This window comes from Zophobas morio, unplaced genomic scaffold, assembly GCF_036711695.1.
Source record: "Zophobas morio isolate AGI-343-1 ecotype UQ-CSIRO unplaced genomic scaffold, CSIRO_AGI_Zmor_V1 ptg000019l, whole genome shotgun sequence".
Taxonomy (NCBI): domain Eukaryota; kingdom Metazoa; phylum Arthropoda; class Insecta; order Coleoptera; family Tenebrionidae; genus Zophobas; species Zophobas morio.
The window spans coordinates 1,373,465-1,389,452 of record NW_026972124.1 but is presented as its reverse complement, the minus strand read 5'-3'; the positions used below and the strand labels follow the sequence as shown (position 1 = coordinate 1,389,452).

Below are 15,988 nucleotides of genomic sequence, written 5' to 3'. Positions count from 1 at the left end.
AATATTTCCTTGTTTATTTGTAGCAGCATTTATTACCAGTGCAACAAGCATAATGGACTCATTAATGTGTTTTAACTTCAGTTGCGGTATGTCGTGCTCGTGGAATGGTGTACTTTTTGTTATGAATTATCGCTAGTTTGTTGCATTTTTTCATGAACGCAACAATACGAAAACGTTGCAAGAGAACTGCACCCACTTTTACGCGCTCGTTAGTATAAATATTTCAAGACTCCCCAAAGACCGAGCATTATAATTAGTGATAGTGCCAACAGTAATAATCGTGAGACCCATTGTCAGAAACGCACGCGACCTATTAATTTTACGATAAGAATCGAGCAAAACACGAATCTCAACGCTTTGGGTTGCCACTTCAAAGAAATTACACGCTGCCATTATGTTTCTGGAAAATTGATTCGGCACTCTCCGAAGATAAATTTAATTATCAAAATTATCGAAACGTATCTATGTTTGGCACGTTACTGCTTCGTTCACGAACAATTCGTTTCCGTTATAAAGACAATGCATCTTCAGAAAAATTCGTGCAAGTTGAGTATCGCGTTCTAAAGTGTTTTATGATGGTATTTAAGTTGATCTTAGAGTAATTCGTCCTACTTTCGTCGACGCACGGCCAACTCCAAACACGAAATTAAATGAACAGAGACATCAAATCGGAAGTAGTTGTTGTACACTACAAAGCACAGAAACACAAACTCGTTTCAAATTCGTTTTTGCTGAACCGAAACTGGCGTAAATGTAATTACTGCGTTTTGACAGTCGACTAAAATGCACTTGCTAAGTTGTCCCGAAAAATTGGAAAGCAATCGTTTATAACAGTAGTTAAAATCGATTTCGTTACGTTAATTTGAGAGCTTTCGTACTTAACGCTAGTAATTAATAGGTTAATTTGGGGAGTGTTTTATTTCAAAGTCGGATCTTTTTTCATTAAGACGTTCGAGCTACTTTATCTCTTAAAGACCTAAAAGGCTTAATTCTTGTCTAAAATTCCCTTTAATATTTGCGATAAATGAGTTCTGACAAAAACACAAGGAAAGACTTTCGGGATTTGTTGATGGTTATGTACAAGGAAAGTGTTCTTTCGTGACAGTTTTTTTTTTGTTACGTGTTTCTCGTCTTCTTCCTTTGTTCCTGATATTTGCTTCTCTTTAGAAGACCGAATCTGAATAAGCTTTATTTTGTTGATATTATTCAAATATACTTTTAAATTCTTTGGTCTTTACCCGCGCATTAACTTTTTACTTTTTTATGAGTTTTCCACGATTACATGGTTGCCGTTTCACTGTAGAGTGTGTATTTTTTCTTTTCGCCATTACTAGCAATAATTACATCTTGCTTTGTGAGAGCAAGCACAAAATTATCTTTTTTACTAGGTACACGTGAGTTTTATCCCGTCAAAGTACCCATTCTTTCTGTGTCACGCGCTTCGTTCACTATAATTTGCTTGCTGCTCCCATATGTGTGATTTTATAACAATACAAAAAACTATTTTGCAAGATTATTTGATGTGTGAAAAATCTGAAGTATTTTCTAGGCGTGCGAAATGCATCGACCGGACTGAAGCAAAACTTCTGTGGGCGTTATGTATGAAGAAAACATTTCATATATAATTTAGACGAGATATATTCTCCAGAGGTACGTTTTTTAGAGTTCTCTGTCGCCGTATGGAAGAAAAAAGTTAAAACAAGCGGAGAGATGGATGTTCGTGATTCTTGCTGCGAACAGAGTGGTCGGAGGAGTGGTCGCGTTTGTTGAGTTTTATTTAAAATTTGGCAAACGACGTGTACACGTGTCGGTCGGTTTCAGTCCTGTATTTGTGGTGTAAGGGTTGGCGTTATTAAAAGTAATTGTATTAACAATATCAACAAGGGCGGTCTGAAGAGTACCGAGCAGATTACGACGGTTACGACGCAACGAATAATAAACCAGTAGGAATAATAATCTCCACATTAATTATATCTGAACTGTTGACCAACGGTATTAAAATGGAATATAACCGGATAATGAACTAATCTGTTTACTTAATATTGTACGGTGTTAAGTTAGGGATGTGACCGCAAGTAGTGCACGTTCTAATACGCGAGAGGCGTTCGAGTGCTCGATGGTACCGGGGGCGGCAGAAGCGCCGTTTCTCACACTCTACTTTTCCAGTTCTCCCTGTCATTACGAATTCCACACCCCCACTGCATCAAGCGGTCGTCAAACACTGTGCCCCATTGCTCTACCGAATCCCACCAGATTTAAATAATAAATGATTTTCGACCTAGTGTATTCCGAAACCGGTTACACCACACACTTTACAAAAACACAAAAAAGAGGCAGTAAAAACGATACCATAAAAAACATTTTATTACTAATTCCGCCCAAAGAACCGTATTATCGTATACTTGGCTTTTTAATAATAAATCGTTGCCAATTTACACCGACTCAGAATAAATCATACGCGAGACGCTGTGGCCAATGTTTACTTGAAGTTATTCGACTATATAATGCAAAATTAATTGCTTTGTTTCTTCAACCACGAATGGTAAATTAAGAACCCGCTCTGCGATTCCGATCCGATTGTGATTCTTATTAGTTTGCGTTATTTACATTTTAAATATTTCATTGGCTCGCCGAAATCAACTCAAACGCAGACCTTTAATTTATTTAAACCCCAACGAACAAAAATGCAAAGAACATTATTTACAACAATCGATGCCTCACTCTCCACCACTGCGCAACAACAAACATCGCTACAAATAATTTATTACGACTCTGGTCAGTCAGCAGCAACAAATGACCTATATCCATTGATCCTGATGCTCTTACTCCTTCACCAGGAACAATCCCGGTTGTTGACTTTTAACACCAAAATTTCGATACCGCTCTTTACGGTTTTTTCTCCTCTCGAACGACCGTTAGAAGTGGCCTATCGGGGCCGGTTTTTTCCCGCAGCGTCGGGACACGACGAAAATCCAGAAATTTATTTCATTGTAAGTAATACAATATTAACACTCATTTAACACAGTCGCGATAGTTGACTCCAGCGGCTAAGCAATAAAAAATAGGACGTGCCCGTACCCATTATTCAAAGGAGTTTTTTTGCTTCGGAACCGGCTACGTTATTAGGTATGGCTCATCCCCAGACATAAAAATATTCTAAGTTTATAATGATAAAATAAATCACTCCGGTTAATGTATTTTTCGCGTGCAGACGTGAGCTTATCATTAAAATTTGTTTTGATCCGTTGCGATTTTGAAACGGATGCTATTTTAAAAATAATAAGAACCCATATAGTTCCATGAGGAGATAAATCACTCAAACTACAAAATAAAAATGATTTAATGGTAACAGAATCATTTTTGATAACGCAGAAAAAGTTTCACCTTTTGGTAGGGAATTTCGGCGTTAATACGTCTCACTGACTGCCTTCAGGCAACGAGATCATGTTTCAGGAAACATATAAAAATCTCATAACGACTTCTCCGCTTTCTCCACCTGTTGGAAAATTCTACGACGGCCTACCCGTTTATCGATAATTAAGAAAAGCGGACAACATCGACGTATAAATGAAGTGATTTTTCTAATTATTTTTAATTTTGATTGAACGCTGAAATAACAGAGATTTCAGTTTCTGGTTCATGAACGATTAAACGATCATATTGATGTTGCTGCTGAAAGCTTATTAAGTTTTTATTGTGATAAAATGTAATGCACATCTACCGAATGAAAAATTAAAAATGCGTACCAGGGTGTAAATGAATGAATGCGACATCAGGCCCCGGAGGAATTAAAATGCTATTTGATTGACTTATTTGACAGGCCGAAAAAGGAAATAATTTCGCTTTTTGTGAGTCTGCATGGAACTTCCCTCAGCTCGGAAGCACAAGTTTTTTTTTTTTTTTTGAGATGGCGTCGTCGAATAATAAATTTTATGTTTTATGGAACTCCGTGATGTAATTTATGAGATAAAAAAAAATTGGTTCGTGTTTCACCATCTCGATAATAAACTTAACGTGCGTTTAAAATTTGAAAATAATCGCTTCGATAAATTATTTGACTACCGAATTACCAACAGCCGACGACAGACATACCGAAACGATTACAATGTTTGTAAGACGAATTATATGATAATACAAATACGGCAATGAAAAGCTCTTCTTCTCAATTATATTTATTGCCCTATTTCTGCCTAAAATTTTGCTTTAACTAAGGTATGATATATATCGGTAGTCTGAAGCGACACTTCAGCGTCTTAAATAGATGGGTAGGTACGTTTAAAAAAATTGAAGCTGTTTTTAGTTTGTTTTATGCCAATATTAGACCAGACACAACGTATATTATTTAATATGCGTACATGTAATTTATTTACAAGTATTATCAAATCGATAGTTACAGTGTTACATGCCGGGGAATAATATTGCGGTATCACACGTTATTAAGTATTGATGCGAGGGAAATTTCCCTTAAGGTAACTATTCAGGTGGTGGAGCAGTTTTTATCTTCCTGGCATATTTATTCACTAGAATATTACGGTCTCTTACACAAATGAAGAACGTAATAGTTCCCAAAAGATTTTCCGGGAGCCTACTAACATAATATCATACGGAAAAGTTCAAGTATCGTAGCCACATTAATGAACTTGGTTGCAACTAAAAGTTTCCGCCATGATGGAATTATTATCTATTTTGAGCAAACTTTTTCTCTGTCTTTGTTGTACTCACGGTGGAAACGATTTCATCAAGTGTTTATTTAAAATAAATTTGAAATTAAACTGTATCGTGCTATTGTATATTCTTGTATCATTAATAAAATATGTCACACTGCCATCTGCTGTGATATTTTAGGCACGAACCGCACGAGTGCGGAAATAATGGAAAAAGGCTGTTGACACCTCATTATGGCAGTTGACACTAAAATGCACGAAAATCATCAAGCACTTTTAAATAAGCTTAAAAAAACGCAAATATTTACCATGAAACACAAGTTACGGATATTATCAAGTTTGATAACTTCGAGCTTTAGTAGGTTAAAGGAAATCCCAAAAACTTATAATGAATTTTTTATCGCAAACTTGCTCGACACCCATCTAATATTATTTTTGAGATTTTTATCGCTTCTTCGATAGCAGAAACCGATTTCATTTAACTTGTGCTTTCAGATTTTGCATAGGTCTTAGAAAAAAAAACAATATTAGTAACCTTGACTGGAAGCATAAAGCAGTTTTTATAGCGCCTTTGAGACGATATTTCACTAAATTAAAATTTGATCTCTAACGCGATATAAATTTCCGGAACTGAAGAATGGGAATAAAACCATATTGCCAGGCGTTCGACATTTTGCAGAGTTATTTAGTTACTTCAGAATATTTCAAGTGACGACATGTATCTTTGTGTGTCCGCAACAATGTTCGACGGACATGGAACTTATTTTGTTGAAATTCAAAGCGACGTGTTCGCCGATTGATCTGCTCGGGAAAGATACCGTCTTTGTCTCTTTCCAAGTTCGATGGAGCTAATAAAAAATGTCGAAAATTCGAACATCACAGAAAAAATAGCAACAAATTTTATTTTTTAAATTTAGTAGATTTTAGGTGCGAAAAGAACATATTTTTTCCCACGGCGTAGCGACGCTTCCAAACCAAAATCATTGTCACTTAATAATGTTCAATTTGAAGATATAATTGTTTCAGAAAAATGAACCCCTATAATTGGTAGATCTGCTTCAACTACCGTCATCTCGACTCTTTGTTCTACGTTTTATGCAAGGGCCGTCACGTGTTAGTGTTTAGAGTAGTAATTTTTCTGTGTGTCGGTTTATGACACGTGCCTATTTTAATCTAAACAATAAAGTTGTATGTGAAAGCTAACCCTAAATTACTGGAACTTCGGGAATAGCCTCATAACATTCTAGACACCCGGACAATCTAAATAAATATGTTATAAGCATTACAAGGGACTTGTCATAAAACGCGGGCAAGATATAAAGAATTAACTTTGGCGTACTTTCGTACATTTGTCTTACTTTGCAAAAAAGTCGGAGTGGTTTCCTTAAATGTAGCATACGTTTTCACCCTAAGTTTAGTTATTTATAAAGCTTGAGTGAAGTTGTACTCCGCTATAGAGAATTGTTCCGAGCCTATAACCCTTTTATAAAATAGTCAGTTTAATGAGCGACCGCATATATGGGGCAATATTAATAAAACATCCAGAAATATATTCCCATAGTTTCTCTATATGTCAATCTTTATGGCAGCACATTTTTATTCGATCACAGTAAGGTTTATATCTGACATAAAATATATTTTACGAGTTTTCTATATAACTAAGAAAATCTCATCAGTTTTTGAATATTATAGCGAGTTACCGGTTTCGAACGCATCAGTTTTAAAGCTATCACACCAATAAGGATATGTTTATTTTGTGTTACCGTTTCGAATAATTCGGATCGATGCGCGAGAGTAATTTATAGTTGCATGTCAGTTCTAAATTAATTTCATATATTAAGCTTAATACTAAATATAAATAAACCCAATTTCGTCGACTATCGATTATTCCATTACATTTATTTGTTTTTGCCGATTAAAGATATTCGTGAGGTTGCGTCTTATCTTAAAATGTAATAAATTTGTAAATTAATAATCCGTGTTTTATTGCTACGTGCATTTTTTCATCTAGGCTTTATACGCCGGATTTTATTTCCTAGCTATCCTTTTATTATTTAAGCGACTCGAGCAAGTTCATAAAAGCGTCCTCTGATAGTTTAACCCCGATATCTATATGATCGATGGTTTTGTGAAAAATGATACACGATTTTTCTAATATATAATAGGCATCGTTCAAGTTAAGAGCTAAGATTTCTACAATACACAAACATAACTTCCACATGTTAATTGTTTGTTTTGAGAAGCAAACTTACTGTTCAGACTAGCTTATACAAATATTCGCGTAATGCGAACTAGTGTACAAATGATAAAGAGACCGTGAAAATAGCGACCTCAAATTGCAGAACAAACATTAGTTGCTGCACTTGTTCGAGACAAATAAACTAAATTTTACTCATTAAGGTGTCACGGAGCGTACTCCTCAAAAGCTGGATTTTTTTCAAAAATAATTTTAAAGAGCTTTGTTATACGTTGCTTAGTGAAAACGGACGCACTTTACACTGTACTGTTAAACACAGGGGTATATTTCACAGCAGCAGACGAACTGCTCACAATTATTTGTTTTTTGTTACGACTGAATAAATCATAAGTTCTGCGAAGTAACAAAACTTAGCCGCTTATAAAGTTTGATTTTGTCCCAAACTTATAGCGATAAATAACTAATACCGAGTAATTACGATTGATCGGGTGAGAGAAGTTGTTAACTACATATTTTAAAAATAACGCTTCAACAAAAGAGAAGTGTGGATTATCCTTAAAACACAAGCGATTAAGACGAGACGATTCGAAAACAAGCTTAGCCTTTTTCTCGGTTTTAATCCAAATTAGGCTCAGAAATAAAATACTAACTAAAGTAGGGTCGATTCGACTTTCGGACGGTTTCTAGCAAGTTCGACGGTTTTTATCGCGGAGAGATTTTAAAATCGAAGAGATAAAACATAACTTTTTGAAATGTCCTTTCTAATTATTCGTATGCGCGTTTGCGAGGACCGTTAAAAATGTAAGCAGACTTTTTAATTATTACAGACGACGATACCACGTGTTATCTCTTTTTTTGATAACTTATTACAAAATGCCGCATGCACGTTAAATTAAAAAATAATTCTGACCCTGTCCTTTGGGCGATTATATCTAATGGAGACAAATTTACATTTGTATATTTCACGAGGTTTTTATTCCAGTCATAACTCAATTACGTGGAAACCTGTAAGGATAAGTTTACTTGTTTGAAACTTATTTACATTAAGTAAATTTCTTCGCAAAAAATTAGCTTAATTAATCCCCAAGAAAATAACTTTTTACAAGCTTTCGAACGGAACTACCTATCTAAGCGGGGAACTTAACCATGGTGGAATTTGCGTGGAACTTTCTTTTCTTTTTTTTTAATAAATGAAAATTTCGTGTTAGCATCTTCGAGAGTATATACATGGAAATTACTTGTTTATTCACGTTGTTTGCAGTAAGCTTGCTATGTGGCAGCCTAATTTAATGTAAATATTCATGCAAATCCACACTTGTTTTATGAACTTAGAGGACTGCCTTCATATTCATGTTAAACTTTTAATAATATAATATGACAAAATTATCGTATCCATTTATATTCCTTACAAGATATTACAGTGGAGGAACGCTGTAAAACTGGCGAGCTCTGTTTGTCGGGATAATGCTTATTTTTTTATTTATACACTGTTTTCATTTTTTCTACTTCCTAGTTTATTTCCCTTTTTTACAGTTTTATACCGTGAGTCCCATCTCTAGTTATAAAAGATTCAGCGTTCATTGCGAAATTTAAAACTATAAAATTCAAGCAAGATTAAATTTTAAGATTTAGAAAAAGTCGGACTACACAAAAGTAACAATTCAAATTAAACAAAGCAAATAATTGAAACATAAATAACAGCTTTCGGCATTTTTTCGTTTGAGTTAATTAACGCTTCGATGAATTTTTGAATGAATTCAGAAAAGACGCTTTCAAGTTTTTAATTATTAAAGTACTTCCTAGGTGTTAGTTTAATGTAAATAAGTTAAACGGAGTCGGACAGTTGTGAAAGAGGGCACGGGAAAATACCTTCACCTTTTCTTTATGACTCTAAAGGCAATAAATTTAACGTAATCTTTGGTGAATTGTTTCGCGACTCATTCACTGCTATAGCCGAAACGTATTCAAGTTTTCAAAGATGTAAAGACAAATTAAGTTCGTAATGCCCGTTTTGTTCCATGCAAATGTGATTTACCTTTGTTCTTCTGGCGCTCGTGCCAAAATATTGCGTAATAATATTAGCGAATGTAGGTGCAGCTTTTTGTTTAGGTATTTGAGCTTTAAAAAAATGAATGCAATTACTTTGGTCATATATATTCCTGGGAGGTATGTGTAAAAAGTGGACGTTCCAGACACTAATATAAAATCGTCGAATTTTATACCGCTGCCGGCGCTTCAACCTCAACAAGCGTTTAATTATTTAGCTCATTGTAATTAGCATTTTTGCTCATTGCAGTTTCAGCGAAACAAACGGCGTCAAACGAATTAAATCACAGTCTACACCGTAATAATAAAAACAGTATTCGTGCCTTCTCTTTAACATTCAGCTCTTCATCACATTTTCAAGTTTTTCATTTAACTAACCTACCACAAAGTTTTAAACGATCTTTAATGATTTTATCACCTAATAATTATATCGTAATATCGGCGTAAAAATTTCCCAAGACTTGCCGTACATCGTCAATTACACTTCAAAGGCTTTAAAGCTTTGCCGGAGAGGAGTTAAGCTGAAGGTGTTTACAATTGTGTAAAATTCGTAGCCTGAAGTTTACTCAAAGATTGTCGGTGTTTTCGCGTCGGTTCATTCTTATTTTTCGAGATAAAGATTGTAGATTTGGCGGTCCGCCTGATTGTTAGGGTCCGCGGGAAGGTAATCCTTTGACAACCCGTGTTGATTATCACCAATTTAAATAAGTCGTTCTAAAAAAAAACATCATTTTTCTTCTATTATTCTAAATTCTGGTGTGGCATTTAGGTTAAAAGGTTTTTGATAGCATAGGTCATCGCAATATTGATCATAACACATTTAAAAGAGAAAGCGCGGTTTATCTTTTTGGTAGAATTTAATTGGTATCGGTATATTCAGATGCTAGGTGAATGCGGGGCTCCGTTCTAGGTCCTGAGCGTTTTAATGCATTCGTCCGCGATCTGTCTGGAGCTGTAAAAGGTGAAATTTACCTACCTCTCCATCTGAAAAAATACAATCTTATGTTCTTCTTGAAAAATCACAAACACCATATACAAATTTATTTACAATTTTAAAATTTACATGAAAGTTATAAACTATTTGCGCTAGACTGGAAGTTAACATCTTACAACATTTTAAAAAAGTAAAAAAAAATGGTTTGAAATATTATTGGTGTAAAAATTTCGGTATCCGACGCGTGTAAATTTGCGAAAAGTTTGTGGGAGTGCGTCGCGATAGTTGCATGGGCGGTTAAGTCCTCGGGGTGCGGAAACAAGGTGTAAATAAAATGAAAATTGGTCACGTGGTAAGTGCCTTAATTCGCTTTTGGCTGTTGCCGGTCGGAATTTGCAATTTAATTTATGCAATTACGAGCTGCCCTGTTCTCATCGTGATTATACGGGGCTGCACTTAAACCGTCGGACACTCACCCTGACTGATGATAGTGGCGATGTACACAATACCGATGGCTAGGTACCGGTTGTGCTGTTTCCGCTTCATCACCATCTCATAAGTCACAAACCTGTGTCCGCACCTCAGAAAAATCGCCACTAAAACATGAGCGTAGTTTGGAAGAATTCGCACCCGCGAGAATATAGTGCGTGTCGGCGCGTGAATGCGCGTCGCGAATTAACCGCCGATGGACACAGTCAGACTGCAACTGTGCGGAAACATGCGGAGCGAGAATCTCACGAAGCTCAACTGCGCTGCCGCCTGCCGCTTGCCGCGTGCGTCTGATGCCACATGCTTTTAAGCTCGATCGCTAACTTTCGGCGTCAATCATTGATCTCGCGCTATTTGTATATGACAGTCACCCTCGCTAATAAATCGCATCATCTCAGAACATCGCATGACCTTCCCACACCCAAACGTCGAAGCCACTCTCGCACCTGCACCTCGCACATTTGTCGACTTTCTATTTTACGCCGATGCCGGGCAGAAGAACGACACTCCGCAGAGAGCGGCACTCGCACCGCTACCATTTCTCAAATGCGCTGCACGAAACAATCTCGCACGTTCTTCGCCAACAGCACGAACAGACACATCTAAAGAAAAACACATTCTCTACTATGATGCAAAATTTTATTTCCAAAACGAACGACCGAATTCCGCCCAGACGGTGGAATCTCTTTGGCGCGCGTTTTTCGCGTAAATGGCTCAGTCGGTAGGATTACGTAAAAATAATCGCGCGACCTAGACGTTTAACGACGAACCACAGACGGCAAAAAAACAAAAAATAATCCTCGTTACGTCAGTTAATCCTCGTTGCGTAACTCTCGTATTTAGGCGCGGTGTAATCGCTAACACAGACGTACGAACCGTGTTTATGCATCTGCGAGGAGTTCCCCGACGCGACGTGGTGGTTAGCGGTAAAGCGCGAAGTCGTCTGCGAGCCTAACGTTAAACGCTTGCATCTAATTATCGATGTGGTACCGAGCTAAACGAGCGTTCCGATGGTTGAAACAGTAGAAAAGCAGCGAGAGAAACCCGGGATGGAAGCTCTTGGATTATGCATGTAGCCGCTGCATAAGACATGCTCGAGCTCGAGACGGCAATCCACATATAGTGGCACTAGTGCTGGGCCATCAAACATTCATCCAGGTCACAGCATGTACGACCTATCCATCTTACGTTTTGTCGTCGCCCTCTGTTCTACTATCATGCGAACTAAGGGTAATAGTTCGCAGTTATGCTACATGTACATTTTTACCGAGCGCATTTGTCATTGTGCAATGTCACCGTTAAATAAGATCACTTGAACTACAGCCTCGAACGTCCGGAGTTATTTCTGCCCGTTTCTACCGCACTTGCACTAAAGTCATAAACTGAACCAACCCCTCTCGACCGTTCGCGCCAAGAAAGAGCTATGAATCACGCAAAATGCATATTGCCTTCTGGACACAATCTTTATAAAGTCCTTCCAACGCACAAACACTTCTGCAATAGCCGGCATTACGGACGAATATTGTCTAGGCCAATTCTCGCCGTCTCCTATATATTGAACCTTCGCGCCGATAACCTAACTAATATATTTTTCTAACCGTCGATAACGAATTTTCAGATATAATTTTAAGCGTTCTATTTAACGGCACGATAAACCAACGGTAGTACAAAATGTCCACCTGATGCGACAAACCAGAGTCAACAATTGTAGCAGCACCGAAAGTTATCCTAACCTCAACGGAACGCACAAAAGTGAAAAACAAAGCAAACGAACGAACACGACAATGGCAATAAAACAATCAACGTGGATTAAAAAAACCTATATCAGTACAAAACCAAATCGAAAGTATAAAACAAATAATGGCACCAGACAGTAATTACTATGAAGCTGCTGATGAAAGCACATACACATCATTTGAAAAAAATCTTTAAAAAAACGTGTGCAAACACGCAAAAAATGTTGCAATTCACTCAAAAAGCCTCCCTACTACAACAGGTAAACCAAACGCTATACGTTAATCAAGCAATCAAACCAACCAAATTACCGCCACATACGATGTAAATCCACACGTTACTCGAAAGTTAAGTTCATATTGAAAGTGTGTCAAACTGTATACTGTAAAATATATATTTTTTTAAATTGTCTAAAAATTCTCAAAAAATTCAGGAATATACGTGCTAATTCAAAAAAAATAGCGTTTTATGGTCAAGGAGCAGTATTTCCGAAATATTCGCTGTGAAACTCGAATTATTTTGAAATCTCTAAAAATTGCCATTTACAATGGGCGATTCTGGATAAACGGTTGGCGTTATAAAAAAATGAGGCAGAGAGTGACTTCTGTGGCCCAAAATCTACGAGAAAATGCGTTTTGTTAAATTTCGAAAATGGTCGAAAATGGGTTGAAATTTGCAATTTTGGCACTTTTCCGATTCTCAATTATTATTGGACCAATTTTCAACAAAATTTTCGAAATTTCACTAAATACATTTTCTTGTAGATTTCGGGCCTCAGAAGTTATATCCGCTTTCATTTCTTCGATTTCTCCAATGATTCTTCCAGAATCGTCCTTCGAAATTACAAAAATGTACAAAATACCACCAATTAATGGACCAATTTATACAAAATTTTCGAAATTTCATTAAATACATTTTCTTGTAGATTTCGGGCTCCAGAAGTCATATCCGCTTTCATTTCTTCGATATCTCCAATGGTTCTTCCAAAGTCGTCCTTCGAAATATACAAAAATGTACAAAATACCACCAATTATTTTTTATTTTTTAAAAATATCGAGAAAATAGATGTTTATTTTTTTAATTTTCGATTTTTGATTTTTCAGTGGTTGCCATGTTTAACGTAACTTTAAAGCATCTGAAAATTTTGTTTCTAATTTTCAATTTTTGGATTTTTCGATTTTTCAAATTTACGGTTCATGAATAAATTTTTTCTTTTGGTTAAAAAATCCAAAAATGACAAATCGTGAAAAGGAAAAATTTGGAAAAATTAAAAATCAAAAAATTTCAAAATTGTAAAGTTAAAACTTGAAAAATTAAGATTGGAATTAAAAACTGCTAAATTGTCAAACAACTTATCAATGAAATATTCAAAAGTTGGAAAATCTAAAAACTAAAAAAAAAATTAAAACTGGAATTTCGAATTCGATTTTATAAGATTTTTTTTTTTCAATTTTTCGATATCTTAGTTTTTGATTCTCCGATTAAACAGTTGTACAATTTTCCGATTTCTCATTTATCCAATTTTTCAATTTGTCATTTTTTGATTCTTTGGTTTTTCTATTTTTAGCAAGTACTAGCCCCGTCCACCCTTCCTTATTTTCTTAGAAGAATAAGTCATCTGCCAAAATCATTCTCACCTTGACAAGTACTAGCCCTGCCCACCCACCCTTTATTTTCTTAAAAGAGTGGGTCATCTGCCAAAATCAGTCTTATCTTGACAAGTACTAGCAACGTGTTAGATGTTAAAATTTCAGTTTTAAATAACTTGTCTAAAAATTCTCAAAAAATTCCCAAAAAATTCAGGAATATAGATCTCGACGTGCTGATTCCAAAAATATAGCATGTTAATGGTCACGGAGCAACATTTTTTAGAGATTCAGTATTAAATGCGAATTTTTGAAAATTTCTAAAAATTGCATTCAACGGCCGATTTTCAAAAACGGTTGGAGTTATGCAAAAAACGAGGCCGGAATTAACTTTTGCGGCCCGAAATCTACAATAAAATGCAGTTAGTTAAATTTCGAAAATGATCGAAAATGGTGCGACGAAATTCCGGTAACGGACGGACGGTCTGGAATCTCGCCGATAACGTGGTGGCGGCGTACCTGAGTGCCAAGCCTTGGGTCGACTAGTGCCGGTGATATAACAAACAGGTCTGGCCGACCTAGGGTTATCCGGCGACCTTCACGCCGCCGGGGGTGGCGCCTTCGGTCAGGAACAGCGGTCGTTCGGGTGCCAGCTCCCCCTCCGGGAGAGGGAGCATCGGGGTTGCTTTCAAGCCGGAGACACGAATTTCAGGTGGTGAGCGCCCACGAAAACACCAAAATAAAATAAAACGGCAAGGAGTATTTTACAATAGAGCGAATTTATGCCCTGCCACCAGCTACACGGCCAAAATTATAAAACTTACGGCTAAATTTGAATAAAATAAATACAAAACGGTTTTACAAACAAAATTAAATTAAATGTCCGGCACGGTCGGCGAGTTCCTTCAGGACGGGCTCCTCCTGGATTTGGGGGCGGCGACCTTGAAGCTGGAAATCGCGCGAAGACGGTATGGTGACCTGGGAGGGAAGCGCGGTGGCGGTACACGACGGTTTCAACTTGTGACGGGAACGACTAAAAAAACCGCTGACGGTAGTACGATTTTTTGCTTGGGGGCGGCGATTCAAAAACCGGGCAGACGACCCAAAAAGGTACTTACGGGGGTCAAACTGCACACTTCTCAAAACTTAAACTTCTTTCACCACACCACTTCTTGTTGCTCTGAAGCCTGAAGACCGAATCCTCTTCCGCCGCGGCGACGCTGCAATCGCAGATTTAACCCGACTCTCGCGGTACGCGCCCCGGTTTCCGGTCCGCGAAAATTCGCTTTGTTACAATAGGTCGAAATTTGCATATATATGGAGTTAAAATTTCATTTTTGAATAAGTTGTCTAAAAGTTCTCCAAAAAATTAGGGATGTAGATCTCGACGTGCTGAATCCAAAAATATAGCGTATTTATGGTCAAGGAGCACCATTTTCAAAAGATTCAGTATGAAATAAGAATTTTTGAAAATCTCTAAAAATTGCGAAATTTCAACGGCCGATTCTGGAAAAACGGTGGGAGTTATAAAAAAAACGAGGCCGGAATAAACTTCTGCGGTCCGAAACCTACAACAAAATGCATTTAGTTAAATTTCGAAAATGATCAAATCTGGGTCGAAATTTTGCATAATACATGGTGTTAAAATTTCATTTTTGAATAAGTTGTCTAAAAGTTCTCAGAATATTCTCGAAAAAATCAGGGATATAGCTCTCGACGTGCTGAATCCAAAAATATACGGTGTTTATGGTCAAGAAGCAACATTTTCAAAAGATTCACTACGAAATGAGAATTTTTGAAAATTTCTAAAAATTGCCATTTTTCAACGGCCGATTCTGGAAAAAGGTGGGAGTTATGGATAAAACGAGGCCGGAATAAACTTCTGCTGCCCAAAATCTACAAGAAGATGCATTTAGTTAAATTTTGAAAATGGTAGAAAAAGGGTTGAAATTTGCATAATTATCTCCCTTATGGAACGTGTTAAAAGGTTTTAAAATTTCAGTCTTGAATAACTTGTCTAAAAATTCTCAAAAAATTCCCAAAAAATTCAGGAATACAGATCTCGACGTGCTGACTCCAAAAATATAGCGTGCTTATGGTCACGGAGCAACATTTTCTAAAGAATCAGTATGAAATGCGAATTTTATTTTTGAAAAGTTCCAAAAATTGCGATATTTCAACGGCCAGTTCTGGAAAAATGGGTGGAGTTATACAAAAAACGAGACCGGAATTAACTTCTACGGCCCGAAATCTACAATAAAATGCACTTAGTTAAATTTCGAAAATGATCGAATATGGTGCGACGAAATTCCGGTGACGGACGGACGGTCCGGAATCT

At 36.7% G+C, this 15,988-nt stretch overlaps 1 protein-coding gene across 2 annotated transcripts in view; it reads right to left on the bottom strand.

The window, feature by feature from the left end:
* LOC135131230 (lachesin-like) overlaps positions 1-10,588 on the bottom strand; it is a 98,743-nt gene extending 88,155 nt beyond the window's left edge. For both annotated transcript variants that reach the window (XM_064058853.1, XM_064058854.1), the window contains exon 1: positions 10,318-10,588. In XM_064058853.1, the coding sequence (XP_063914923.1) occupies positions 10,318-10,393 (76 nt within the window). In that variant the 5' untranslated portion in view covers positions 10,394-10,588. The remainder of the gene's footprint in view (positions 1-10,317) is intronic.
* Between the last annotated feature and the right edge of the window lie 5,400 nt (positions 10,589-15,988).